The sequence below is a fragment of the Barbus barbus genome (genome assembly GCF_936440315.1).
Source record: "Barbus barbus genome assembly, chromosome: 14".
Lineage (NCBI taxonomy): Eukaryota > Metazoa > Chordata > Actinopteri > Cypriniformes > Cyprinidae > Barbus > Barbus barbus.
Window position 1 is genome coordinate 6,001,239 of NC_136742.1, and position 27,035 is coordinate 6,028,273.

The 27,035-nt window shown below is 37.9% G+C and overlaps 1 protein-coding gene across 1 annotated transcript in view; it reads right to left on the reverse strand.

The window, feature by feature from the left end:
• The window catches only part of LOC306880252 (neurexin-3b), a gene marked incomplete at its 5' end in the record, with an annotated part of 335,517 nt that overhangs the window by 63,360 nt on the left and 245,122 nt on the right, over nt 1-27,035 (reverse strand). Inside the window, one exon of the mRNA XM_079433664.1 lies at nt 3,154-3,335. Coding sequence (XP_079289790.1) covers nt 3,154-3,335 — 182 coding nt within the window. The remainder of the gene's footprint in view (nt 1-3,153; nt 3,336-27,035) is intronic.

Sequence of the window (27,035 nt, forward strand, 5' to 3'; positions counted from 1 at the left end):
TCCATTAACCTGTCCAGGATTACATTCACTATTATTTGGAACCAAGAGGTCAGGGTTTGGCTGGTGAGCATGGGCAGTTGGCCCCTGTGCCATGTTGAGAGTACCCCACAGTTACAGCAGCTAGTATGGTGTCAAACCACGCTATTCTAAAATAAATCATCAGACTGAAATCAGACATGTGATAATATTCCTGTTTACAGAAACTGTTAAATTGACTTGGAATTTAAACTCTTTCAACGCCTCATTAGTCCAGCAATGGAAGAACTCATTAAGGCTTGATTTTCCTGTGGGATTTGGCAATGAAAAAGGAGGGAATGTGAGTAAATTAAAATACTCACTCTCACAATAAGCAACACCACCCTCGCTTGGTTTAGGAAGAATATTGATTGAGTAATTACTCAGAAATATGTGGGAAACAAATTATGGGTAAAATGTATAAAAAACAAAAATAAAATCAGTATTTCAAAAATCACATACACACTGCAGGTAAATACAGCTGTCATTATTCTTTCGTCTTATTTCTGTGCACACAGAGTTCGGTTATTTATCATATTTTCGAAATTAATTCCCTCAGTCCCTAAAAAAATCAGGTTAGGACAACCAACATTCACATTAAATCTGTAAGTGCAAATTTTGATACCATCTGTCTCGCTTCACTGTGGTTGTTCCCACCAGCCCTGCAGTCTCGGGGCAACCCACACATTTTGATCAACAGTGTGCATGCTGTTTACAAGCAGCAGCTAACAGAGCATAAACAAAACTCATGGTGTTTTACTATATTACTAATTGCTGAATGATCATGCATATCTGGTTGTTAATGTTAGTTTGGTGTCAAATAAACACCATGCACATCCACATCTTTTGTTTAAAGCAGCAAGACACCAAAGTGTTTTAATGATTGTAAAAAAAAAAAAAAAAAGAGAGATTTGCTAATAGGGTAATAAAACTTCATTCACAATATATTATCTAAAAACAAGTATTAATGTCTCAGACAATTTAGCTCCTAAAGCACATTTATCTTGTTCTAAATTGTTTAGATATAAAAACTGAAAAACAGTACAAAAAAACTGATAATTAAAAACGACTTCTTAAATCTATACACACAGAATCATATCTCCGGGGACTCAGTCCTGCAAACAAATGCAGTGATAACTCCCCAAAGTTTGCAGTTTGTTCTTGGCTAAAGTACAAAAAGACTGAAAATCTTCATTGGATCATCACCATAACTTCCTGTGATGTTCAAGAAGTGAATTCAACAGGTGAAAGTTTAAACTTAATGCTCCAATGATCATTTGAGATAGTGAAGAATGCGATGTTTGGTTAGAGGAATTAGCTGACAAAGAGATCTCACTGTGCTGATTCCCGTGATGTCCCACTTCTTCTCAATCTAAAGCCAGTGAGTTAATTTGCACTGAAGCCTCACAGTTGTTAATCTTTAGAGTGTGCTTGTGTGCATAGTCTCTGCACATAGGCTCATAGTGATGGTCCAATCAGAATCCCTTCTGACTGAACTGATGGGATATTGAGTGTTGTGTTTCCTGCTGTGCGTTGTTGAGTGGGATTTGATGATTTTATTAGGCAGTTCTTCATCATTTGGGTTGGAAAACAGTATGAGCTTCGATAACCTGATTATAATTTCTACTTGGATGAACGTAGAATTGATCTCAAGACTCAAAACACCATACACTTCACAAACAAGCAGGTGTAGAGTTTCTCTCTATCCTTTAGCATAGTGATTCTCAACTAGGGGATCAGATCTAAAAATGGGCTGTAGATCTGTTCAGACAGAGAGTAAACAACAATGCTAAATGCAAGTATTGGAAAAGCTACTTCGAAACTTAAGTTATACTATAGTAATGATCTACTTTTCACTTTAAAGTAGATCTACAATAATGTCATTTAAGGGCCAATATCTTTTAAATAATAATAATAAAAACACTATTGAATGAAATAACTGATGTTTATAATTTATGTGAGTATTTATCTGGTACAAAATCAATAAGGACCTCAATTAGGATTACAGGGTTAGTTAATAAAATTTAGACACATTTTCACTGAATAAACTAAAACGGCTAGAAACATAGTAAATTTGAGCTGAATTGAAAACATAGTAATGAAGGGATGAATATACTGTATAACAAAATATTTCACTACAAAAAGATATAAATCAATCATTTTTGAACAGATAAACTCTATTAAAAATTTGGAGTTAAGTTAGTAGCTTCACTATTTTATTTTACATCCCCTTTAATTAGTTTAATTACTGCAAAAATGAAAATGCATTACCATATAACCAAGCATTTATGATAGTCAAATAAATAGACTTTGCAACTTTTAAAATGGAAATCATAAATTCGAAAAAAGTAAATAACATATTAACCCATACTAAATCTGGTTGATGCTTTATTACTGTGTTGGGGTGCCACTTGACGTCCAGATCTCAAACCAGGTGAGAACAACTGCTTTTGCAGATGTCTTTCAGTGCCTCTCTTACTAATTCAACAGAAGCGTTTCAACTCGAACACACACCATTCACAGGGAGTCAAAACAATACATCTCTCATCTTAGTGAGATACACTTTCTCTCACTTCCTCTTAAAACTGAGATGCCTTGGTTGCTGTTCCATGGAACAGATGGTCTGCGAGTACATTATCTTTTCACAGAGACGTTAAGGAGAAAAAGACTTTCAATCTGTTGAAGTCTGGCTTTCTTTCAGACATTATCATCATTTTCTTGCATCAGCAGAATCCCTGCAAACACTTCTGTGGATTCCAGAAATATTGCATTACCGCTTGACATTGAGGTCACCGTGTACACCAAAATCACCTTTGAAAATCTTAATTTAATAAATTTATCTAATTATAATTCACCTCAACAGTGAACAAGACACCAGACAGCATTCACCTATTTATTTAAATCCAGTTTTTCAATGTGTTGTCAGAGAGGCTATTATGATCTGTGATCCTGGGTCTCTCTTACATGTTTGCCACAGTTAATGTAGTGATCAAATTAGGATGTAACGAGGCACTGAAACATATTTGTAACGTGTGTTTCACAGTGTAATGCGGTGGTCGTGATTGTCAACTCTATTGTATAACGGCCATTCTGCCAGCTGTCAAAACTGTTAAACATTATGGGAGACTGGACACTCACGATATGGAGCATGATGTAGTCTCCTAATCTGGGGGCGCTGTCAATGCGGACCAGAATCCCGTCCTTGATGGTGGTGCTGAACCCCACCGCCAGTCTATCAGTTCTAGTGCTGGGCCTCTCATTATTGGGCCATGTGTATGTGATAAGTCCTCCGCCCTTTCCAAAGATGTATGTAGCTCCAGCTGCAGGGAGAAATAGAGAAAGAATAGTGTTAGTGTTAACTTTGATCTTGCATTGTAAATGAACAAGCAGACAGCAAAAAGCTTATGAAAAGCTTACAATAATTCAGTTACAGGCATCAATTGTCAAAATGTCTTGGAAGGTATTCATTTAAATATAATCAGTTTGTCCTCAGAAAATGTAAACAGGTGGGGCATAAAATCAGATGCCAAAATATCAGATCTGTGAAGAACAATATTAACAAGAAAAAGAAAACCACTGCTCTTGGCTGGATAGTTTTAGTAGCTTTACTACAAATGAACTCGAAGACAAAGTAAGACCTAAAGAAAACAAGTGCAGCTACTTGATACAGCTCTTCAGCTTTTCAGTTCTCTGTTGTATGTTTGGCCTATTGGTTTTATTTGTCCTATTAAATGTAATTCGCTTGTGTCTTCAACAGGACATTAGCTATTCTTGCTGTGGCATGAGATTGCACTGTTGTAGGGACAAATCAATAATAATAATAATAATAATAAACAAACAAACAAGCTAGATATCTGTTAAACCCTAGTTATGTTTACGTATTCAAGGAAATGAATACGTAAAACACATATGGCTAAATCCTCAGTTTCACAGATCACATGGTGTATTTAAGACCCTTTTAGTATATGTCTCAAATGGTACCCTGGTTACCCTAGGATCAGGCTCTTGTTTTATCATTGTGATTCATGCATAATTAATTAGAAGTTTGTCTGAGATCACTGTGAAACCTACAATGGGGGCGTTAAACAAGCACATATCTCTTTATTCTAGCTTTAGTGACCTAATTTTCATGGCGACTCTTAGACCTTGGCTGGAGTGTCCAGCCCTTGAGCTGAGCTGTGGGATCAACGCTTGGCCCTCAAGCCTCTTAAACGGGGCTCTATCCAGGGAAAAGCTTGAAGTCGCCAAAAAAAAAAAAAGACTCAAAATCCTCATACATTATACATGAATCTGCAACTAGAGAACAAAAACAGGCAGAGAAATAAAATCAAACAACCTTTTCACACAAAAGGGCAAACGAAATAAGCTGGACGTTGGCTCCTCAGGAAGTATTCTCATTATGCTTTCAGATCACATGCGTTGCAAAAGATAAAATGAGTGGCAAAACTACAAAAAGTTTCTTTGAATCATTCGCTCTTGAAAAAGAACCATTTACTAATGTCTGGAAAAACATCTGTCTCTGATGTCTAGAACTGTTGAAACATCAGAATCTTTTGTAATCTATTCCAGGGATCATAGTGTAGACATAATTATAGTTATGTTCAACATAATGGACAGCAACATAAACAGCTGCCATTTAAAGTAGAATGGCTTTAAATACAGACAAATAAGATATCTTGCGTTCATGAAATCATTTCATAAACCTTATATTAGAATATTACTTGTTTAATTGAGTTTTCTTTCATATTTTCTTTAGCAAATGCACACAAAATTATGTCAAAATGCATGTCTCCATGTAAAAACTAATTTACAGTCATGGCCAAAAATACCGGCACCCTTGGTAAATATGATCAAAGAATGCTGTGAAAATTAATCTGCATTGTTAATCCTTTTGATCTTTTATTTTAAAAATTCACAAAAATCTGACCTTTCAATGGATAATAACAATGTAAAACGGGGGGAAACATTATTATGAAATAAATGTTTTTCTCTAATACACGTTGGCCAAAATTATTGGCACCCCTAGAAATTCTTATAAGTAAAATATCTCTGTAGTTTATTCCCATTCATTTTCACAATTTTGAGCACTGCAGGGTGATTATGAACATGAAATTATCCAGTCATGGCTTCCTGTTTCACAGAAATATAAATAGGAGGGAAAACAAAGCCCAAATATCCTTAATCATCCATCACAATGAGAAAAACCAAAGAATATATTTCTGATGTGCAGCAAAAGATAATTGAGCTTCACAAATTAGTGAAGTGGCTTCAAGAAAAGAGCTAGACCAGTGAAAATTCCCATTTCCACCATCAGGGCAATAATTAAGAATTTTCAATCAACAGAAAATGTTACGAAACTGCCTGGAAGAGGACGTGTGTCTATATCGTCCTAATGCACGGCGAGGAGGAGTTTGAGTGGCTAAAGACTCTCCAAGGACCACAGCTGGAGAATTGCAGAAAATAGTTGAGTCTCGGGGTCAGAAAACCTTTTTAAAAAAATTGTCAAACAGCGCCATGCTCTACTATTTGAGCTACAGGAAAGCCTAAATTATCTTTAAATAAAATATCATTAACAATTAACAATGGCTTAACAATGCAGATTAATTTTCACAGCCTTCTTTGGTCATATTTACCAAGGGTGCCGATATTTTTGCCCATGACTGTATGTCTTTAGTAAATGTAAACAGAAAGTATGTGACAGCAGCCTCTTATACCTTCTGTTGTTAATAATATCAGTCAAAAATGGCGAATCACTCACTGCTCTTAACTAAATGACTCCTGTGGCTTTAATGGGTGTCTGTATATATTTACATCATACAGCTTTCACAAGCACTGTAAAGTACTGTTTATTTAATTAATATTTTTGTTTGATTGTATTTATTTGATATTGCTTGTAATTTGTTAATTTGTTCTTATTTTATTGACTTTTTAATTGTTTTTAATGTTTGGCTAGGTTTTCGCTGTGACTGTAAATTAGAAATGTAAAATTTTATTGGTACTTAAAATGTTGAATCGTTAAGTCACATAGGTCAAAAAGTAGGCAAAAACTTTATTTATTTATTTGAATAAATACCACTGTCTATGGTAACATCCTAAACTGTAAAATCACCATAAAAAGGACAGTTCAAACAACTTTACAATTCAAAGTTTTGACAAAAACAAAAAGTCTTATGAAATGATAAATATCACATTTCAGCCTTTAAACCATCATAAATATCAAAATCATAAATTATTATTGTACATATAATTGGTTTGAAAAAAAAAAAAACTAACAAAACTGACAGACAGGCTTCAAATTCACTCTCTGACAGTAGATGGTGCTAATGGAAAAGCAGAAATCCAGCGGTTAACCCTGTACATAAAGCAGTGCTGCGCTATAAAAAATATGACTGTAGGCAATTAGGCATTACACAGAGGTAGGATGAAAAGGAAATGCCATTGAAACTTTTCTGAAGACAGTTCCCTTCAGAGACAGCTCACCAGGTTTTGGAACAAAGCAAATGAGATCAAAGAAGCAATTGAGGAATGAACATGTTTGTGAACCTTTTTGGGCACTGTACAGAAGGAAAAAGACCGCAGGTGCAGTGGCAGCTTATTGCCATCGTTGCCGTTTTCTCCACCATTCGTTTGTTATTAAGACTGTAACATCTCATTTGCACATCTGGGCTCGAGGGCCCAGCTGGTTGATATTCCTTAAGGGGAAGAGACATCATGCCAAGCGGATGGGGTTTAAGTCCCAGGAGACAGAGAGACATATGGGAGTGAGATGAAAGAGAATACATTGCATACATATAAGACCCGTGCTGGGTCAACCTACCTTGTCCCAAACTAATATGTCTATGCTAGGTCAACGCTCTGGTTATTAGATAAATTACATGCTTGAAGCACAGAGGAAATTCCTGACCCTCGAGAAACTAAACCACAGGATCTCACTCAGAATTCTTCAGTCTCCAAATGTAGCTCTCATGAGGATGGACACAGATCTGAGCTCAGTCTTCAGGGAGTCGTCCTCATATACCATGCCTTCTCAGTGCTGAGGGATGCCATGAAATACTGCATCCACACTGCACCCCAGGGAGCCAATTATCCCACTCAGTGGATTTTCTAAGTAACAAGAGACACCATTCAGTCCTTACAACACTACGTTTCTAATGGACCCTGCACGGGTAGGCTTAGCCTGACACACAAAAAAAAGCTATTTACCAAATTTAATCGCATCAGGACATTAAGCGATTGCACACGTCCATTTAAATGCTGCCGAATTGGCAGGTAGACTGAGAGTTACTTTCAGTGTTGATAGAGTGCGGGAGTGTTTTGCATTTAGGCATTGGTGTTAAGAAAAAGGGCTAAAAGTAGTGAGATTGTAATTATGCCACACATGGACTGTTTTTAATGAATACTGAAAGCTTTTGAAAGTCTGGTGTTTTATGTATGAATTCATTATGGGCAAATTGCATCTTCTGGAGCAATACGTACCACAGTTTGTGTCTTCTTAATGGAATTTCAGGCTGGTGAAAACTTCATTAAAAAACTTAATTACAGAAATGCGCTGATAAAGGGTCATGCGTGGCATTCATTTTCAATTCAATATACTAACACAAATTAGTGTGTACACAAGGTGTGTGTGTGTTCTTACAATGTGTTTGTTTGATGCATAAAGGTAACTAGTATGAACATGTTGAACTCACTGAACTAAATATTGCTTTCACTGGTTACTGCATTCACACTTTTTCACATTTTACATCATTCAGTTAAGAAGCCTTTCGTTACAGTCTTATGCCAAATAAGATCTGCTATAATTTTTGCTGTCTGGTACAAAATTTGTAGATTGCCATGTATTTATTTTACTGTAAAACTGCTACTCTTGTAATGGTTAAAATAGCAATTGACAAAACAAGCCCAATCCTAAACAACTCACTTGACATGGTCTTGTGACCTTCATGAGTGCTCTTTGTGGCTACCATGCACTTCTGAAACACCATTATACCTTGCCTGCACTGCTGCAGACTATATAGTGCACTATTACCCAACAGTCCATGTGTTGTAGACTCGGAGGAGGACCACAGGAGCTAGAAATGCCATTTGGTACAAGGCTTTAATTAATGCACACACTAAAACCTACCAACCAACCAACCTACAAGTACCTGTTGGCACCAGTCGGCAGAGAAACTACTGGCAAATATAGGCTCCCCTTTTAAAGTGAAAGTGACGTGACATACGGCCAAGTATGGTGACCCATATTCGGAATTTGTGCTCTGCAATTAACCCATCCAAAGTGCACACACACAGCAGTAAACACACACACCGTGAACACACACCCGGAGCAGTGGGCAGCCATTTTTGCTGTGGCGCCCAGAAGCTTCAAGAGGAAAATGCGCTTCTGCTTGTGTAGTTGTTGGCTCATATACCTGCAATGCCCAAACAACAATTTGACAGTTGAAGAATTGAATCTCTGTGAATGTACACCGGTACACATACACCAGTTACATGTTTGGATTCTGCACTACTTGTCCAAAGACCTAGAGTAAGAGCATACACTTGTAAACACATGCACATGCACAATTGGTGCTAGCTGTGATTTTAAATTCTAAAGAGGTATCTCAAGGGCTTTCAACCAACCAATATGTTTGAGGTGCAGAAAATATGTTCCATGTGGTTCAACATAGAACCACGAACATGAAAACACAGGAGTACAAGAAAAACAGGACAAATGCACTCTCTCTCTCCAAAGCATGGATATATTTCCTCCTTGTCCAGCATCAAGATCCAGACAATGGCTGCCCCGCTCCGCAGGCTCTGGGCACAAATGCTTAAATTTGGAGCCAAGGTGTTTCTGGATTCTGGAGAGTGGATCATGAGAGGAATTTTCCAATTAAATATGTGTAGGTCTTTCAGAGACTGACCTATTTGTAATCACTCTTTGTAATCTTGTGATCACAGTTCTTACAACTGTGTGGCCAACAGCCAAGCCATTATTGAAATCAGACAGAGAGAACACAGTGGTACAAGTGAAGTGCAAACGAGTATGTGAAAAATTAGGTGGTTTCCAGATAAAAGTTTGTCAAAACATATTTTACCTTACTCTATCAACAGAACAAAAAGAAGAGAGTAATATTGTATATATTGTAAGGGAAAATATAAGGCCAAAGGTAAATATTATAAATTGATCCCACTACTTATAATTGATTAACTTTTTTAATCAATTATAAGTATTGGGATCAATTAACTAATTTAGAAAATTCTTCACACATTTCAGTATTTGAAATTCAGCAGATCAACAGCCTAATCGAACAATCTATTTCATTTTAACACACCTTTGCCACAGCTTGGCGAAAACTCCATTAAGGATTTGTTCTAGGCCAGTATCATCTGCACATCAGAAATTGTAATTGGATACTTTCTGTTCATAGACAGTGGTCTTTAAACTGTGAGGATGTCACACAATCAGAAGAAAGGCATTGGGTGGGAAAATTACACATATATATATATATATATATATATATATATATATATTTGCCACCTCTGGGATGGTTCAGAAACGTACTGGTATAGACCCAACACAAGCATTTGACTCGAGGGGCCGCGATCAGCTCCGGTTCCTGTGTCTGAGCCGTGACGCACCGCAGACTTGTGCAGAGATGAGCGCGAGTGAACGCGATCATTCCTTCCTCTGTGCTACAAGTTTCAACGCAAATAAACATGACTGAACATCTCGTGGCTCATGTAATTGCTCAATCAGTGTTTCAACTGCGGAAAGACCAACAAAACTACGTGGAAATTAAATTTCATGTAGTATTTCATTTACCTCATCAGTGTCCACAGCTCGTTAGTTCACTAGAGAAATTAAGTCTAGAAAGGAGCATTTCGTGAAATATTACACCATATAATCATTATATTTTACTAAAAATGTTAGTCTTAATTATTTAATGTATGCTAAAATTTATTTGTTATGAAACAAACTATGACAGCCAGTGCGTAATATTTTAACAAATAGCCCAGACATTTTATTATTTATAAGTTAATGTAAAAACTGCATTATGTACAATTTACATGTTTGCATACACTTTTTTTAAAGTTGCGTTGATCATCTATTTAAAAATAAATAGTAATTCAATTTAAGTTTGGGTTAAGTTGTTAGGCTTAATTGTAACCTTATAATGTAAAAGTGCTCCCTATAGTTTTAAGCATAAACTGAGGCAGATTTTTATCACAAAGTAAATGCAAACTCTAACTGAATGTATTTAAAGAAAGAGCAAATTGTTCAGTAAAGAACTGTTTATAAAAAAAAAAAAAAAAAAAGTTTTCCCACTGCTGTACCGAAATCATACCAAACCGTGATGTTAAAACCGAGGTGCATAACGAACCATCATATTTGTGTACCCCTAGTATATATATATATATACATGTACACACATAAATATATATATACATAAGTATATACATAAGTATGTATATATATATATATATATATATATATATATATATATACGTATATTGTGGCGGGAGGAGCAAACGACAGACACAGTGGGTGTGGCGTCAAGCCTCGGAGAGGTTTTTATTAAACAATAAAAAGGAAAATAAAGTGTCCAAAGGGGCAAAGTGTCCAAATAAACGGGGAATCTGGTGTCCTCGTTGTGCTGCGGGGCTTGTGCAGGAGGGTAGTGTTCGTCAGGGAAGGGTCCAGGGAAGGGGCGGAGTCCGGTGGCCGCACACGCTCCCCTCTCGGGGCCGGGAGCGAGTGGCGGCGGCATCTCTTGCGCGACTTCGTCCATTTCCTGGGTTCCCGGCGCTTCTGGGGGATTCGGCGGCCCGGCATCCTGGCCCGTCAGCCGCCTAACGGGTGCGGCAGTCCTCCTCGACGCTCCCTTCCTGGACCCACGAGGACACCAGCGTGCATGAACGGGGAAGAGACCGGTCTCCCGAGGAGAGGCGCGTTCGGCATTTAACGGCGGCGGTGATGAGGCTCTATTCACATCAGGTGCACCTCATCACACGCCGCCAGCCCTGGCTGTTTTAGCGCCCCTCCTCTCTCACACACCCACTCCCGTCGGGAGCCTGGTGAAGGGCGGCGAATACGGGACGGGGTGGTGATGATAGAAAGGGGGGAGGCAGCCGACTCGTCACAATATATATATATATATATATATATACACAGGCATGGCCAAAAATATCGGCACCCTTAGTAAATATGATCAAAGAAGGCTGTGGGAGAGTTTTGCTGTTAACCCAAAAACACCTGCTCTGGACACACCATGCCTCCACATTGCATCCTTAAAAGGCCTGAGGCGTGCTCGTGCGCAAGAGAGAGAGAGCATAATAGCAGGACTTGCACATCAGCTAAACACAACCTGTTAGAACCATCAAAGAATTACATCACCTTAATCAAAAGGGGTCGAAGCCTAGAAGCGCATCTAAATAATTAACAAGCGGTTACTTGCACTGGTTTGTTGATGCTGAGTAAAGTGTCCTGCTGCATGTATATTGCATTTCTTAATTCTTGATGAATTCCTTTAGGAGTGAAAGCTGCGTTATTCCAGCCATGGGTTGATGGGTCCGAAGTTAAATCGCCAAAGTTACTGAACTCAAAACTGCCAGAAGCTCGAACTCCCCCCGAAAGGGGAGTCGCGAGGTTTCCACGGTGTCTCTAGGGCACCGAAGGTAAAGATAAGAGAGTCCCTTTGGGTGTGGAAGAAGTTTTATCTGGATCCAGTAACCCCCACTTTTGGTTAGTTTGACCAATAGCAAGGCACATAGTTTCAGCGGGAAAGTGTTTCTTTGTCTCACTTACACCTCATTTGCATGTTTTATGACTGTTCTGCTCGATCGGTGTAATTCTACCCACAGTACAGTAAAAAATCTTATGATGTATTTCACGTTCACATAGTGTACATCATTGTTTGAGAAATAAAGAGCAGATCATTTTGATATCAAGAAAGAGACATCTAACATATATTAAACCGGAGATCAATTCATACACTTGAAAATTAGTGTTTACAGCTTACTAATACAAATAATGAGTGGTCACTAGGCTAATATAATAAGGAAACACACAAACAACACATGCCTATACCAGATACCTTTGTAACTGAATGATTATGGTCTAAGTAAAGGAAATATCTCTATGCGTGTATGTTGTGTGTGTGTTGTACTTGTGGAGTTATTCCACTGGTCAGCCAGGCCTGGTACCGAGGGTCATTTAGTTCTCTTGGAATGTGTTTGAAGTCCGATGGAGAGAACAGATAGTCAATTCTGCTTAGCTGCTGACAGTGGGGGGACAACCACTGGCAATTAAGCATCCATATAAATGTAGAATGTGGGGCCAGGTCTGTGAATTATTTAGCCAATGTCCAAGGCTAAAAGGGGTCTCTTAAGACATAAAGCCACAATGACCATCAAGGATCATAAGCAGATGCTGCACTGTACAGCTTGTAATTATGCAGTAAAATATTACATATGATCTGGGATTATTAAAAGTAACTGTACCATTCGACATCTTGCTTGGAAGGGCAGTATGAATGCTTGGAAATATTTCAAGTCTTTAATTTCATTCATTATTTGTATCATGCCTGTCATCCAATAATTGCAGTAAATTTTGTGCTTTGTTACTTTTAATCAGAAATAAAGTGTCAACTTTTAAATTCTGTCAGTTTTATCACAAAATACAAACTATAAATGTGGGTTTTCAGCCACAGAAAGACGTCAGTAAAACACACAATGTCTCGTAAAGTCACATTTACCTCAGGAAAGACATTCATTGTACATAAACTCGATAGTCAGCTAGAAAAAATAACTAGAGAGAAGCATTGTATTACATTCATTATATTTTACTTAACCTGCTGCCTTCATTTTTTATGTTTGTTTGAAGAAATCTGTCATGGGAACATGCAGGGAGACTTCAGATATAAAAAGGCAGACTTGTTAGTTAGGAAATGTTTACTCAATGAAATCATGGCGCGGTGGCTTCACTTGTTATGATGTCTCGAGCAATTCCGTTCTATATTAGTAGTTGTAGTCATTGCAGCATGAATGTCGTCTCAGCCGTTACTGTGGGAAAATGTGTCAGTGTGGACGCACATCGTCTACACCGGGCGTAGTTGCGCCTGATCGTAGTTTTAGTTGGTGCAACAGGTGTAAATATTTATCGTAAAGCTGGATATTGCAAAGCCCAGTGTAGGGCTTACATCCAGCTTTTTCACATCTAGCTGGTGCAACCGGCCCCAGGACAGCAAGTCTTTGTGATGTTTCGAAAGCCACGGTATCCAGGGTAATATCAGCATACCACCTTGAAGGATGAACCACATCCAACAGGAGTAACTGTTGACTCGACGCAAGATATAGCTGTCTGAAAGGGATGTCCGGGTGCTAACCTGTATTGTATCCAAAAAACATAAAACCACAGCTGCTAAACTCACTGCAGAATTAAATGTGCACCTCAGCTCTCCTATTTCCACCAAAACTGTTCATCGGGCGCTCCATAGGGTCGATATACATAGGTCACTACCTTGGTCACTCGTGCCAATGCCAAACGTCGATTTCAATGGTGCCAGCAGTGGAAATTTTGGGCTGTGGACAATGTGAAACATATAATGTTGTCCACCTACACTGTCTTTCCCACATCCGAGAGAGTTACAGTGTGGAGAAGCCCCAAAGAAGCTTGCCACCCGGACAGTTGCATGCCTAGAGTGAAGCATTGGGGTGGATCAGTGATGGTTTCGGCTGCAATATCATGGCATTCCCTAGGCCCAATACTTGTGCTAGATGGGCGCATCACTGCCAAGGACTACCGAACCATTCTGGAGGACCATGTGCACCCAGTGGTTCAAACATTGTACCCTGAAGGTGTTGCCGTGTATCAGGATGATAATGCATCAATACACACAGCAAGACTGGTGACAGAGTGGTTTGATGAACATGAAAGTGAAGCATGAAAGTTAAACTGAACATCTCCCATGGCCTACACAGTCACCAGATCTGAATATTATTGAGCCACTTTGGGGTGTTTTGGAGGAGAGAGTAAGGAAACATTTTCCTCCACCAGCATCACGTAGTGATCTGGCTACTGTTTTGTAAGAGGAATGGCTCAAAATCCCTCTGGCCACTGTGCATGACTTGTATCTATCATTCCCAAGATGAATTGATGCTGTATTGGCCACAAAAGGAGGCCCTACACTATACTAATAAATTATTGTGGTCTAAAACCAGGTGTTTCAGTTTCATTGTCCAACCTCTGTAGTATAATTTATTCAATACCACAATGTGGTGCTGCCAAATTTATCATTGATAAAGTTCCATTTCAGTTAAGATTGTGCCACAGAAAACAGAAGACAGCAGGGCAGCTTACTAGGTTTTGGAACAGAGCCATTGACAGTTAGCCCCCCACTAGTTCAATCAAAGGAGAGAGAACCTCAGAGCATTTCAAGAAGAGCTTGATTTGCAATCGGCACAACAGAAAGAGGATGTTGTGTGTGTTTGTTTGTGTGTGAACAAGAGAGTCAGATCTCCATGAAGGCTGCCTACTTTTCTGTACCAAATCTGCAGTAGCATGAAGGTTTGCTCAAAGACTTCTTTAAAGTTAGACATGCCAAAGTGCACCCCAATGCTCTCTCTCTCTCTCTCTCTCTCTCACACACACACACACACACAAATATACACTATCTCACTCCACCTCTACCACAGCTCTGACACACTCTTTGTTGTTGGTGAACAGATGGATGAAGAGATGCTGCTGTCTCTTTTTATTTCAGTTTTCAGTTACCATCCTCTTAGGGGTCCATGTGATTGTGGAGTTGTTTTGGAATAATAAAATAAAATTGATTGCACAAGTGTGATATTACATTAATACAAGTGTGTAAATAACGATGGGGTGAGACACTTGTGTGTGGAACGATTTCCTTCTGCCACAGGTTAAATTCTCAAGTTGACATTTTAACAGATGAGTCAAAGCCTTGGTTACTAATTTGAAATTGTCACCTTAAAACTAGTAACGCAGGAACGCTGAGTTGCTTCATCAAAGTTAAAAAACTTTTTCTGTCTAGATCAGAGAGAGATCTACTGAGGGAGTGTGATTACCTGCAACTAATAGATCATTAATTTTTCAATCTCATATTCATAATAAAAAGTTAGTTTGAATGTCCACTGAGGAAAGCGATATCTATATCACAGTCTCCTTTCAAAGTTTATAAAGCGTGCGTACGCTCATATTTGATCTTAGAGTGTGCGTACACTTAAATCCACAGCAATGCTCATATTTGTAAAAACTAGCTTTGACGTGGAAAAGTGCTTAACGTCACGTTAGGGTCTGAGCAGATGTACGCACTTTGTCTTGTCGGAGTACTGCAGTTTTTTGAAAATGTAAGCTGTTCTTGCAGCTCGCTGCTTAAATTAAAGAATTTGGATAATGACTGGTGATCTCTTATATGTTAATGGAATTAATTAGGAGCCGTTTACAAGGCAGAGAGCTGAAACCATTCAGTTGCACACAAGTTCAAGATAATTTACGATTCATAGATTTCACATCTGAAAGAGACGCATACGTGCGTTTTCTGTACGAATGTTCAATCTATGAGTTACACGTACTCATATTTGAGAGATGATCGTAAGATGAAATTTAGGATGGTTTCTGCGCAACATTTTATAAATGAGGCCCTATATCTTTGTTTATAACCTTGTTCCGGTCCATTTTCATCTAAAAAGCTTTTGCTACTCATTTTGCCCTTCAGCCAAAACTATTTACAAATAATAGATTAAAGAGAGCAAAGATATATACTCAAAACAAATTATATATCATGTTTAACCACTATTGAGACATCAGAGACAGCGGTATATTCCAGAAGAAGTGGTCAAGGAACTGAATTTGGCTGAAAATGTTTACATATTTTATAAATATTTGAAGTTTAAAAAAACTACATTCAAGACTAAAAAAATCTTAAAACTACATTCTGTGACACAGCAACAGTAGTATTTGTAAAATTATAGTTGGTTTGCTCCTCCGCCATGATGCTAACTGTGACAAAAGCTGTAAGCGGAGTTATATAAATGGTGAAACAGTTCCCATGGCAATGGTGCTAGAATATCACATGGCTGGAAAGACCTTTCAGCCAGTCAGATTCAAGATATACCGTATAAGCAACAGGGAATCTATAATTTTCAATGAAAAATGCTGATTTCTGGTGACACAAATAGCCTTAGGCAATGCCCTGGTCAACTTAATGCAAATGCAGTGGCAGGCAGTGGGAGAGCAGACAAAGATCTACAACTGGATACTTTGGCTAAGGAACATAGCATGAGTAGTGACACTTAAAAGTAACTATAGCAAACCAGTGACATCCAGCAATTTAATTGCTGAATGTATGAATCACATTGTCACACAGAAATGCAACAGCAATGAAAATGAAGATCATTTTTTAGAACCAAGAACATTTGCCCCAAAGTTCCTATTCCTGTCATACACATTACTTCAATTCTCATTGCTGTAATGAAAACCTTCCTTTTCAGACACAATTAGTATTGCTTTTAATTAAAGTAAGCATAAAATTATGACTTTAGCATAAAACTTTTGAGAAATTGACATCCTGTGGTGTGATGTTACACAAATCTAAAGCTATTTTAAACAACGTTTTGCTAATTCTTTTATAATTAACCATATCATGCATGCAGATATTATGACCTATTAATGAATGTCTGAAAGGTGTTTTGATACTTTTAAAAATGCATATGTCATCCCACAGGACCATTTAAGATGAACTAGGGAAAAGCTGTTCACAAACTGTTTACAAAGAAATGATAACTAGTGACAGTAATTATTATAAACACTTTTACTTATACCTTCATATAAATATTAATTTATACATATAAATATTAAACTAAAATCTTGATCTTAAAGACATTCATGCAAAATAAATATTCTTATTTTTGTCTTTTTGATTATGGGGTGAAATATGCTTATACAAGACTCAACCACTGACCATTAAAATAAGAACTAAAAGAAAGAATAGCTAAAAGCTGAATAACAAGTTTTAGATAAGTATTTTGATATCGGAATATTTGGATATTTAAAAATTGCAACTGTAAATCCAAAGCTATTTTATAGATCCATCAGAAACATCATTACAAACACATTCATAAGGTACCATGGACCTTAAAACATCACAGTAAATGTGTGTTGGTGCTTCAGAATATGTGGTGACCCTTGGAGACAAAGGACGCACCATTAGAAAGTATAACCCATCCAAAGATGGCTGCAAGTGAAGTCTCATTCATAATTCAGTCATCTCGGGGGAGACACTACTGCCTGCTTGGCATTCCGATGTCTTCCAGCACTGAACAGATGTGTTTGAGAAAACCAGGTATAGCAGGCTGGTTTAAAGAAATAACTCTATTATGTATATGCCATATGAATATGTAATCTTGAAGAGATACAATGCAGTGTATACTATAACACAATTCTTATGGAAAAGGATATTTGGAAACCAGTCTAAGTGGAACAAGAGTTGTTTACATATGAAACTTGTCTCCTGAAACTTGATGTTCATCATGGCATATTATCCACTATTTATGAAAAGCAGTATGCAGTGTGTATACTATGTGCAGTATGTGGATTTTCCGTATATAAGGAATACCCAGATGACCTACTGCATTTTTCAAACTGCGCAGCACATACCTAAACCTCACAGTATCCCACAATCCAATGGGCTCGACCTGAGCTTCCATTATCAGGTTGACAAATAAACCGGAAGCAATATCAACTACTATTTTTTTCTTCCATTGCATCTTTACTTTTAAGATGATGGACATGAATTAAACATGCAACAACCTAAACAATGCAGCACACCACTGTTTGAAACAACTTCTGTTGTATTTCTTAAAACACAGAATTCAGTATACATCACACTACACACATATTGGACTTTACATTAATTCTTCAAATTCACCTTTTTGCTGACAGCTTAAAAGTAATTAATCCCGCCTCCAGTGCTCAGAGCACCAAGTGATAGCCCCATAAGGCATAAGGGACTCCTTATGCCTATAGGGCTATCACTTGGAGCTATTCTTGTAATGAGTGTGGGATCAGGATGTAGCCAGCAGACAAACTGACGATGTTGGCATAGCACTCTGCCATCAATGAATACACTCTCAATGGGATAAGGACCTTGACATGACACCTAGCTTTAGCTTGGACCCGCATCTCTACAAAATTTTATTAGGGGAAGTCGTGGCCTAAGCAGATCAAGAGAGTCGGTTAGAGAGTCGGACTTGTAATCCAAAGGTTGCGAGTTCGAGTCTCAGGTCCAGCAGGAATTGTACAGCGCTCTCTCCACCCTTAATACCATAACTGAGGTGCCTTTGAGCAAGGCACCGAACCCCCAACTGCTCCCCGGCCGCCGCAGCATAAATGGCTGCCCACTGCTCCGTGTGTGTGTTCACTGCTGTGTGTGTGCACTTTGGATGGGTTAAATGCAGAGCACAAATTCTGAGTATGAGTCACCATACTTGGCCGTATTTCACGACACTTTCACTTTCAATAAGTACAAGAACTGGCCAATAAATGAAGACCTCATTTCACTGATTTCTCCTAATTTTTTGTTCACGGGAAAGAGATTACCTTTTTGCTCTTACATAAGTGCTTGGCTCTGTCAGCACTATCTATCACGCTAGGTCTTTGTTTAGCCATATTGATGCTGTCAGGATATTTACAGCTAATGGAATATTATAAAAATAATGTGTGGTGAGAAAGCCAGAAGTTTACCAAACAAACCTGTGTAGCAATATTAATACTAAGACTGCTTCATCATTTTCTTGATCTGCTTCATCAGAAAAGGTCAGATGTCGATTTCAAGGATTTCATTTAGCAAAATAAATGTAATGATCTTAATTTAGGGAAATTTCACACCAACTCACACCATCTCACACCAACTGCTTAAATCTGTGTTGAGCACAGCTGATCAGTGACTACAGTTTATCACTCCATAACAATAAAAGAAGAATGTTATTTCAACAGTATCCAGGTATGAAATAATGGTGGCCAATGATGGTGTATGCTATAGAGAGAAAAAAAACATTTGTATGAGAAATGCACCCATCTATTCTTTCAGCAAGACCTTTCAAGAACAAGAAATATTACGCTGGTTAAGAGCAGGCTGTATTAATGTTCTCTGTGAGGCTGTGAAGCTGTGGCTTGAGCTCTTTCTGTATGATCTTCACAAGTCTTGTTCTGTGCACACACATTGATGCCTTCTTGCTGAACATGTGCAATTTAACACACCTAGGGGTACTTGAGCATCCTCTATTTATCCATGAGCACTCAGGGAGATGATGAATTTGTTGCAGGGTGAGAGTGAATGAATTTCCACAAACTCTGATCAGCGGTGGGAGGACATGGACAGACACCAATGGACACAGCCTCTACCTCTATTCAACCCTCGGTGAATGATTTATAGCTGGTGTGTGTCCTGAATAAACACAATCATCACCTTACATGTAACAGGGGACACAGTGGACCCCACACTCCAACATGAGCATGTATACATACATAGATGAACACACAAACTGACCTTAATCTATGTCCTAAACAAGTTTTCAAAGCTGGACTACTTCCACACAATTAAAGTGCATTAATTACAAAATTAGTTGTTCCAATTTAGCAGACTTTAAGCATACCAGTTTAGTATACTAAAAGTACAATTGCAGTATTGCGGTATTTTTAAGTACATGAATATGTACTTGTCTTGTATAAACAGGCCACATACACACTGGAAAAGGAGATCAGCGGGGCAAAGAGGAATTATTCTGATAAGCTAAGGATCCAATTATCTTCCAGTGACACGGCTTCAGTGTGGAAAGGTCTGAAAGACATCACCAATTACAAGACACCATCCCCCAGCACTGTAGAGAATCAAAAACTGGCAGGCAATCTGAATGAGTTTGAAAAACACCATTCACACCTCCTGCAACCCCCTCTCTCCCACACCTGCACTGCAGATAAGAGAAGATGACGTGCGCCAGGTCTTCAAAAAGAACAAGAGAAGGAAGGCACCAGGCCCAGACGGTGTGACACAAGCCTGTCTGAAATCCTGTGCTGACCAGCTGGCCCCCATCTTCACACAGATCTTCAACAGATCACTGGAGCTGTGTGAAGTCCCCTCATGCTTCAAACGCTCCACCATCATCCCCGTCCCAAAGAAACCCAAGATAACAGGACTTAACGACTATAGACCTGTGGCTCTAACATGGTCATGAAGTCATTTGAAAAACTGGTTTTGGCTTATCTGAAGGACATCACTGGACCCTTACTGGACCCCCTGCAGTTTGCCTACAGAGCAAACAGGTCTGGTGCAGTCTTAACAACCTGGAGCTCAACAAGCTCAAAACTGTGGAGATGATCATGGACTTCAGGAAAACCCCCCATGCACTCCCCCCACTCACCATCATGAACAGCACTGTAACAACAGTGGAGTCATTCAGATTCCTGGGCAGCACCATCTCTCAGGACCTGAAGTGGGACATTCACATTGACTCTATTGTCAAAAAGGCCCAGCAGAGGTTGTACTTCCTTCGCCAGCTGAGGAAGTTCAACCTGCCACAGGAGCTGCTGAGACAGCTCTACTCTGCCATCTTTGAATCCGTCCTCTGCACTTCAATAACTGTCTGGTTCAGCTCAGCTACCAAATCTGACCTCAGAAGACTACAGAGGGTAGTCCGGACTGCTGAGCGAATCATTGGTACAACCCACCCCAGTCTCCAAGTAACTATACCAGAGTGAGCAAAAGGGCTGGTAAAATCACTCTGGACCCCTCACATCCAGCACACTTCCTCTTTGAACTGTTACCGTCTGGTCGACGCTACAGAGCTCTGAGCACCAGAAGGGCCAGACACAGGAACAGTTTCTTCCCTCTGGCAGTCTATCTCATGAACATTTGAACTCTTAACAATAAACATGAAACATGAAATAACACTATCATACTTTTTATTTGTATTTTTTATTTAACACATACTTATTACATTTCAAATTTGCACCTAACATACCTGTACATACCGAATTGTCTATTTTGTATATTGTGTTTGTGCTATTTTGCATATTGTCCATTTTGTATATTTGTACATTGTTTTTTTTTTTTTTTTTTTTTTTATCTGTGTCCTGTCCTGTTGCTGTCATTCTGTCGCACTGTGGAGCTACTGTCACTAAAACAAATTCCTCGTATGTGCAAACATACCTGGCAATAAAGCTAATTCTGATTCTGATGTAAATGTATTTGTAGCATACTTAACATGAAATAAATGTATTTCAAATACATTTTAGTATATTTATTTTTCACTAGGGTACTCAGCTTATTAATAAATGTAGTATTTTTGGCTAATTTGATAATGCCATCAAGTTACTACAAAGTACACTGTAATGCAGTGGATGAATCTAATAATAGAGAAGCTAGAGACCTGCTACTTCTTTCAAGAAGTATTTAGATTCATTAAAAGGTACTAAAGAAAAGTTTCACTGAAACCTGCAAAGTTTCCTCCTTTTCGGTAAGATGATCACCCTAAAACAATGTAACATAAAATTGTTAGCTCTTTGCACGATTGCTAGCACACAGTTATAACTTGAAAAGTACTGACAAGCATAGCTAAATTAGTTGTGTCGGTAGTTAGTTAGTCTGCAACACTGTTGTCATGCTAATACACTAATTGTAAATGACCGTATCTGCAAACAGACTTTTCACCATAGGCTACAGCTATCCAACAAGATCCCATGCATTTCCTCCTTGAGATGTCATTGCCTGTCTCGACACTCTCCTGGGACACTGAGGTGTAAACAAAAAGAGAGAAGTGAGATGCCACTGGGAGGACAGGTGATTCATCTCCTTCGAAAGCCAATGAACTGGCCTACAAAGGTCTGCCTGCTATCTGTTTTCAATCCTTATCAACAAGAGAGAAATGTTTAATGTGTCTCACAAACACCCTTCTGAGAGGCTGACCTGCTCCCCATCTGCAAAACAGATGAGAGGTGGAGAAGAATCGATGGGATGTCTCTGCTGGACAGATATAATTAACAGAATTCCTAAAAGCAGCTGATAGATTGATTAAGAGCTTGACAGCGATGATATAAGTGAGGAAGGGAAAGATATTCAGAAACAAGTGGCAATTTGCAGAAAAGTCGAAAAAGAGGAACAAACCTACTAGACCCTTTCCATGCTGGTCCAAGTTGTTTAGTGCTGATGTTCACAAACCAATCCATTACAGTCTTTATGATGAAGCTGTCTGACCAAGGAATTCTTGCTGGTTAAATGCTTAGTTCATCTAAAAATGCAAATTCTATTATAATTTCCTCATACATTTAATTTACTCAGATCCTTACTTACATTGTAGCAGAATGTTGGCACAAGTCTTTTCTATACAATAAAAGCAATCTTACTCTCAAATTCAATTCATGTATGTGTAAATTCAAATGTTTAAATCAAAAGTTTGTCAATACTGACACTGTGTATCTAGTGATCATTCTCAATGTGACAAGTGTTCATAAGTGCAAAAGAGAGCCATGGTAGAGGGGGAGATTTTTAATGGACAACATATTCCATCTGTTAAATCTGTTACTCACACAAACAGCTAGTAGGAAAGTCATATGGACTATTTTAAAGGTGTTTTTATGGTCCTTTTGAAGCTATGCTGTCATTAAAGTGAAAAGAGCAGTTCTGAGATTCTTAAATTAAATTAAAAAAAAAAATTCTTCTTTTTTGGGGTGGGGGGTTATGTGTTCAAGGAAGAAATCATACATGTTTGACAAGAATAATGACTGGATTCAAATTTTTGGGGGACCAGCCGTATTGCTTATGTTTGACGATTTTCTATAGAAAAACTTCGGGATTATTTGATTTTGACGTCTATAGGAAATCCCACCCTTGCAAGTCTGCTGTGTCCTGATAGCATTGTTAACTTGTCTTGCAGTGCTCTATCTGTTTCTAACAAAATAGCGAAACAGTGAGGTCTTAAAATATGTGGGTGTGCAAGTTTGGATGTTGCATGTTTATTTTGAAGCCAGAAGTTTTCTTCAAGCCTTCTCTACATTTTGTATAGATGCCATGCTGTTTGTTTGCTCATTCACATCCATTCGTTTTCCCTCTCTCTCTTTTTCTCTCTCCTCTACACTTTCTTTGAAGATGTGCTTAGCTTGAACTGATGAGAAATTTCAGGAAGAGAACAGAGGCTTTCAGGAGCTGAATGAAAGGTGGCAGAAGAACTGGCATTATGAGTTAGCAAAACACAAGGAGAGAGACGCCACAAGCAAATGCCTGTCATGCAAAGTACCACAATCCCTCCAAATCAGCCAGCACACCTTATTGCCTACAGCACACACATGCCAATGAGCTGTTTAAAGAATGAAAAGGAAAGGTGTACCTATAACGCCTGACTAGTGAGAAATATTACACATTTATTCAGAAGCAAAAACTAATTTTGCAGTCAAATGTTTCCCCAAGCCGTTTGGGAATACCTCCTTTAATTCAAACCAAGTCTGAAAAATATGACAGGCCAAATGGGATTTGCTATTATTGAGTTTAAAGTCTCAACAGTTAATCTTCATACATCAGTCAGTCATGGGCTAGAACGAAGAGGCAGGCTGAAATGGCCACATTAGTATGAATAAATAATTTATTATTCTAGAAGAGTCTATTGGGAAATACTATATATATATATATATATATATTTTTTTTTTTTTTTTATCAGCTAGGCGCAATTTAACACTTTTTAACAGCACAATTTCTCGAAACACCAATAAAGCGATTAAAAAAAGAAAAAAAAGGAAAATTCACATCAGCATCATTTCAAAAGAACACCGCTGTAACTGTTAGAGCTGTTTATTAATAAACTTTAACTAAACAAGTAAATGAATGTTTACACTTTAGACAAACAACTTCGAGTGACAGGGCAACAAAGTCTACCTTTGAGGGAAATTCAAATTTGCATTTCAAAATGGTCATGCCAAAGCATGTCAACATCACGGTGTGTTCTCACAAGTCAAATTTGTGGAAGAGTGAAGCAGACGGGCTGATTTCATGACAGTCCTCAGCTAAAGAGACTAATAGCCTCTGACGGGATGATGGATCACTTTATTAATGCCTGAACAAATCTATAGGAGAGAGGATGTTAGTACTGAATTGTGTCTTGTATGATTTTGAGTTAAGGATTTCAAGTCGAGTGTTTTTTTCTGCCTAAAAATATAAACACTACAAGAATATATACTATAGTACTGTCATGTTTTTTTTAGAGCATGGCACCTTGGAAATATTATCCTTTAGAATACATTTGATATTCAGTTATTCAGTTATGAATAGATCATTTGCTTTAGCAGTCATTTATTATTAATGCAATAATTCAGAATTTCCAATTCTTTGTTTTTTATACTTTTTTTTTTTTTTTTTACAATTAAACAACATTAGCTGTTGACGAGTGTACTGTACATAATACATTCAATTATGGAAGTCAAATGCACAGAAAATTTTGAGTTTTTTGAGGGGTGTGTCAAAAGTGTTGCTTGCAAAAGCTAGGCACTAATTACAGTCCTTTTTTGAGTTTAAAATGAGTAACAACTGCACAAAATAGTAGGACAACAAATCAAAGATCATATTGTTTACTGCTATACCCTACATCACCTTGATCAATCCAGTTGTTTTTCAATGTGAGTAATCTCAAAAGCAAATGAAGAGTTTAAATGGCAGATAATAAACACTTCTTAATGGTTATTTAAGCAGCCATCAGAAAAGAACAAAGGAAACAGCACTGGCTTTAGATGATTACATCTGCAGCTGAGAACTACTGCAGATGTGCACAGCAGTATGGGGGTGAAACTAACTAAAAGTACAATTTTTAGTAGTTCTGCTGTTTTCAAACCAATGTGTTTCAATAGTATTATATAAAAATAAGGACAGCACAGACACCATACTTTCCTAGAACCAAACTAATTTTTCTTGCCTTTAATATGCATCGACAAACCTTCACAAGCGGCCTCTGCTTTTAATTAAACCGTTGCAGCTATAACACATCACTTTAGTAAAACAAAGCAATTAACCTCTTCTCAGACCTACGTCTCCTGAAGAAGGTCTATCAAGACTAACTGCTTTTGCTCATATTAAGGCTAAAAAACATATTTAGCTTCTGAGGAATTAAAGAACAGTTTGCTCATTTTGCCGTAAGATGCTGCCACTGCTAGCAAGGAATGGGTTTTGAAGGTGCAAATGAATTCAACTGTGAATTTGACAGGTGGCAAACTGACAAGACTTTGATAATAAAAACAATTATTAGAGCCATGTAATACAATAGAATAGACAGAGCTCCTACTTTAATTCATTCCTACTTTGTGCTTGTCAAACTCTATTCTTACCTACAAAATACGTTACGCTACATTAGATTCGACATTGCATTTAGTCTCCTCAGGCACAACAAAACAAAAAAACAGCCTGAAACCTAACAAAAACCTCTTCTTCCTCTTTCTTTATAAGTGATTGCTCTAAAACACTCTGAACAGCATCAAACATGTTTCTATTGATGGCATGGTATAAAAGGATCATTTTGGCTTCTTGAAGAAAAAAAAAAATCAATAAATCATGAAGTTTACAGGGTTGGCCACTTGATTGACAGGATGAGGCTGGGGATTAGCATTAGTGCTAGTATATCTGGACTACAATGCTTTAATCAGGAATCTGGATTCTGAATGGAGCTCTGAGTGGCAGTGCACTCAAGAGGACGGCCTCAAACTGTGTATACAAATTAGACTTTATTTAGGAATGTGCCATTCAACCGTTTACTGGAGAACAGAACGCAAGGCAGTTTGATAAAAAGCTGTCTTGGAGTACACTCTTGAGGGAGGGTTAGGGTACAGTTCGGTCCAGGCTTTTAAGTTTTGCTCGCTTATTAACAATTTTACAGTCTTTTTGCAAATTGTCCAAAACATGCTGAGAGGAAGTTTGAATTCAAAACATTATGAAAATATCCAGCAAAAGCATTCAATCATTCATTTTCCAAACTGTTTGGGATGCTGTAGCCATAGTCAGGGAATCATAATATGTATGTGTTTAGATTGAGCATGAATATCTTATACTCATCAATGCCGCATTTATGTGCTCAAATCTACAGTAAAAACACTAATATTGTGAAATAGTATTACAATTTTAAACAGCATCACATTACCCCAGTCTTCAGTGTTACATGATCCTGATTGTAATAAGGTGATTTGCTGCTCAAGAAACAATTCTTCTTATTATTAATGTTTTAAACAGCAGAAGCCATGATATACAACCATTCAAACTTTTGGAGTGTGAGTGTTTGTATTTAATAGGAATCCATGTTTTTATTTAGCAAATATGCATTAAATTGATCAAAAGTGACAGTAAAACATATTTTAATGTTACAAAAGATTCCATTGTATATGAATGCTGTTCTTTTGAACTTTCTATTCATCAAAGATTCTTGAAAAAGTTTGCACAAAATATTAATCATCAAAAACGGTTTTTAATATTGATAATATGAAGAGCCATTATTAATAACTTAGCCCCAATAACAACTGAGCAGCAAATCAGCATACTTGAATGATTCTGAAGGAGTAATGATGCTGAAAATTCAGCTTTGTATCATAGGAATACATTGCATTTTAACATTTATTATTATATATTTGATCAAATAAATACTGCCTTAGTAAGACACTTGATGAAAAACATTTAAAAATCATAATGTTTCTAAACTTTTGACAAGTACTGTATCTCTCTCTCTCTCTCTCTCTCTCTCTCTGTCTCATACACCATCTCAAACCTCCCTAGGGTGCAATTTACCTCCATTTGAAGAAGTTAATTCTATCTGATGAAAGACATTTGACAACACTTTCCAACCCACGAGTAGAAAATCCATTAAATGAGTAACACACGTACACTGACACACACACACACACACGCACGCACGCACGCACACACACACACACACACACACACACACACACACACACACACACACACACACACACACACACTCAGTTACGCTATTAGTAA